This window comes from Chinchilla lanigera, unplaced genomic scaffold, assembly GCF_000276665.1.
Source record: "Chinchilla lanigera isolate Chin_1 unplaced genomic scaffold, ChiLan1.0 scaffold00172, whole genome shotgun sequence".
In the NCBI taxonomy this organism is placed as follows: Eukaryota; Metazoa; Chordata; class Mammalia; order Rodentia; family Chinchillidae; genus Chinchilla; species Chinchilla lanigera.
This window is the reverse complement of record NW_004955573.1, coordinates 1,211,135-1,214,943: the sequence shown is the minus strand read 5'-3', so window position 1 is coordinate 1,214,943 and position 3,809 is coordinate 1,211,135. Positions and strand designations below refer to the sequence as shown.

The 3,809-nt window shown below is 37.0% G+C and overlaps 1 protein-coding gene across 4 annotated transcripts in view; it reads left to right on the top strand.

Annotated features, from left to right (window-relative positions):
- The window catches only part of LOC102006403 (cytochrome P450 3A9-like), a 147,936-nt gene that overhangs the window by 38,982 nt on the left and 105,145 nt on the right, over positions 1-3,809 (top strand). The window contains exon 9 of one of the 4 annotated variants that reach the window (XM_005413767.2): positions 234-291. The exons of the other annotated variants lie outside the window; for them this stretch is intronic. Coding sequence (XP_005413824.1) covers positions 234-291 — 58 coding nt within the window. The remainder of the gene's footprint in view (positions 1-233; positions 292-3,809) is intronic. 4 annotated transcript variants of the gene reach the window in all.

The following is a 3,809-nucleotide window of genomic DNA, read 5'->3' as shown; positions in this document are numbered from 1 at the left end:
AAAAAAAAAAAAAAACGGAAGCTTAGGACTGGGGAGAATAGTTACAAAGTACTGTTGGATACAATAGCTGGTTGTCATACAGAGAAAAATTCTGCTCTCCAAGATTTAGAGAGTGATGGAAACCTCAGCCAAACTTCAGGACCTGAAGAATACATATGCAAAGAAGGTAAAGTCCTGACTTACTTTGAAGTTCAGCTTTGGCCTGTCTTTCAACATTTTCTTTTATCTTCAAGCACAGAGTGGATTTGCTTCAATTGATGATGAATTCCCAAGAAATGGAGTCCTATAAAGGTAATTAACAATGTTTCATGGTCTATGGAAAAGGAAGCTGAGAGGAAGCAAATCCTGTTCTGCAATTGTGCAGGAAAGACTACAGGCAGAGGAGAGTTGCTCTCAATGGACCAAAAACAAACATATGAATATTACCTATGAGAGCAGACGTACTTTGTAGTAAGCACAGGGCTAAGTATATTCCAACATTAAAGGGCAACTATAAGCTCTCATTTCACGGGTGGAATTCATGAAGGTCTGGGTTCACCTACATCTGAATAAGTGCTGATTCTCAACCTTACCCACATTCAGTAAATCAGAAAGGCTCCCTTGAAATTTGCATTTAGACATCCAATCAGAGGCACACAGACTCAAAAGTTGTTATGATGAGTAGGAGTATTTGGTGAGATAGTTCTCCTGGACAGGCTAGCAAAAAGATTTATTTTTCTTTTTGTTCCAAATGAGTGGGTGCTTGGAGAAATCTTTACAATTGTGGAAATATTCCCTTCTTCTTCATACTTTGTTTGACACACTGGTATTTTCATCCACAGATGGTTTTTGTCTAAGAGCATTATAGTGAAAATTGTGAAAAATGATGACTTTTAAGTTCCAGCACTTCTTCTATGTTCAGCTATTAGTACTGAATTGAAGGTGACTCTTCAGTTCTTCCCCTTATATTTAAGAATATTTGCTCAATTATATTATTGTGATTTTACATATTCCCAAAGACTCACTTTTTCTCATCTTTTTGTTGTTTACATTTATTAAGGCTTTATTTCTAAAAGACCTTTTAAGTAGTCTACTGGGTACTCTGGGCATGTTAAGAAATTTTTTTCCTTTTTTTCTTTTTTTCTTTTTTTAATTTTAAAAATAAAAGGAGGAAAATACTAACAGACAGACAAAACTTTACAAAATAGCAAAGGATCAGTGCAGACAGTACAGAGTTTCAAACAGAGTGGTAGTGAATTAACAATGCTTGTTGTATTACATATTGATATCTTCAAAGTGGTTTCTCATGAAAACAGATATAGACATACAAAGCTGATCAACCAAGGCCTCATTGACAGTTTCTTTCAGCAAGGAAATACAAGACAGTAGAACAGCCGTGTTAACTATCCTGCATATATATACATACATACTTTTTAGTTGTTTCCCTTCTCTTTGCCCATATCCCAGTTACACTTTACCTTTGAGTGCTTTCCTATCAATTCACAATATCTATCATATCTCCTAGTTTAAATGAACTCTTTCAGGCTTTACACTAGAGAAACAATGCGGTGCTTCCACATGTATGTTTCCTTTATTTCACTTATGAGTATGGTCTCTAGTTGTGACCATTTACCTGTAAAAGCCTCGAGTTTATCTTTCTTTACAGCTGAGTAATATTCCTTTCTATAAAAGTACCATGATTTTCTTATTCAATCCTCGGTGGATGGACATATGGATTGCTTCCACATTTTAGGAATTACAAATTGTGCTGCTATGAACACAGGTGCAAATACATCACTGTGATATGATGTTTTTCGACCTTCCGGGAAAATAACCAGCAGGGAAAGAGCTGGGTTGAATGGGACCTATAGAACTAGTTTTCTGAGGACACTCCAAACTGACTTCCTCAGTGGTTTCACCAGTCTGCACTTCCACCAGCAGTGGAGAAGGGTTCCTATTTCTCCACACCCCCACCAGCCCCATTGATTGATTTCTTAATGCTAGCCATTCTTATTGGGGTAAGGTGGAATCTCAGTGTTCTTTTAATTTGGATTTCTTGAATGACTAATGACGTTGAACATTTTCTCATATATTTATTTGTCATATGTAACTCCTTGCCTGAGAAGTGTGTATTCATCTCCGCTTCCCATTTTTGGATTGGGTCTTTGAATTTGGAGGGGCTGATATTTTTTAATTCTTTATATGTTCTAGATAGAAGGCTTTTGTCTGAGGGAAATAAGCTAAAATTTTTTCCAAGTTTGTGGGTTTTCTTTTGACTTTGCTGGTGACTTCTTTAGATGTGCAGAAGCTTTTCAGTAGGATGAGATCCCAGTTGTTGATTCTTTCAAGTGTTTCACGTGCATTTTGGTTTTTGTTCATGAACTCTCTGCCTACCGCTATGCCTTCAAGGTTTTCATCTAACTTCTCTTCCAATAGCTTTAGTGTTTCTAGTTTAATATTGAGATCTGTGAAGCATTTTGACCTGAGTTTGGTGCATGATGATAGGCCTCGGTCCATTTTCACTCTTTGGCAGGTAGCAAGCCAATTTTTCCAGCACCATTTACAAAAGAGACTATTGTTCTCCCAGTGAGTTTCATTGGCTCCTTTATCAAAGATTAGGTGGCTGAGTGTGTTTTTGCTTGTGGCTGTTTCTTCCAGTCTGTTCCCTTGATCCTCAGGCCTGTTTTTTAGCCAGTACCAGGTGGATTTTATGACCGCAGCTTTATAGTATAATTTCAGGTCGGGGATTGTGATTCTGCCTGACTTGACCTTTTTGCCCAGGATTGCTTATGCTATTCTGGGTCTCTTCTGGTTCCAGATGAATTTAAGGCATACTTTCTCAAGATCTGTGCGGTATGCTAATGGTAGTTGAATGAGAATTGCATTGAATCTGTACAGCAGTTTTGGAAGTATGGCCATTTTCACGATGTTGGTTCTTCCTATCCACGAACAAGGATCTCTTTTTTCAGAGTACTATACTTTACATTGAAGAGATCTTTGACTTCCTTTGTTATATGGATTCCTAGGTATTTCAATTTCTGAATGTTATTGTGAAAGGAATGGATTCCTTAATTTCTCTCTCAGTCTGTTTGTTGTTTGTGTATAGGAATGTTATCAATTTCTGGGTGTTGACCTTGTATCCAGCTACACTGCTGAATTTGTTAATTAATTCAAAGAGTCTTCTCATGGAGTATTTGGGGTCTTCCATATAAAGTATCATGTCATCTGCAAATAATGATAGTTTTACTTCTTCCTGTCCTATCCTTATTCCTTTTATTTCTCTCTCCTGTCTAATTGCTCTGGCCAGTGGTTCCAAACTATATTGAACAGGAGTGGTGACAGCAGACACCCTTGTCTTGTTCCCGATTTTGAAGTGAAACTTTTCAGTTTTCGTCCATTGAGAATGATGTTAGCTGTTGTACTGCCATAGATGGCTTTGATCAGGTTAAGGTAGAGGCCATCTATTCCTATTTTCTGTAGAGTTTTTATAATAAATGCATGTTGGACCTTGACAAAAGCTTTTTCTGCATCTAATGAGATGATCATGTGGTTTTTGTCTTTGTCTCCATTGATGTCGTGTATAACATTTATAGATGTGCAAATATTGAACAAAACTTGCATTCCTGCAATGAATCCGACTTGGTCGTGATGAATGATTTTCTTGATATATTGTTGCATTCTATTTACTAGTATCTTATTGAGTATCCTTGCATCTATATTCATTAAGGAGATTGGTCTGTAGTTCTCCTTCTTGGTTGAGTCTTTCTCTGGTTTTGGTATCAGTATAATGTTTGCTTCCAGAAATGAGTTGGGGAGAATTGCTTCCTTTT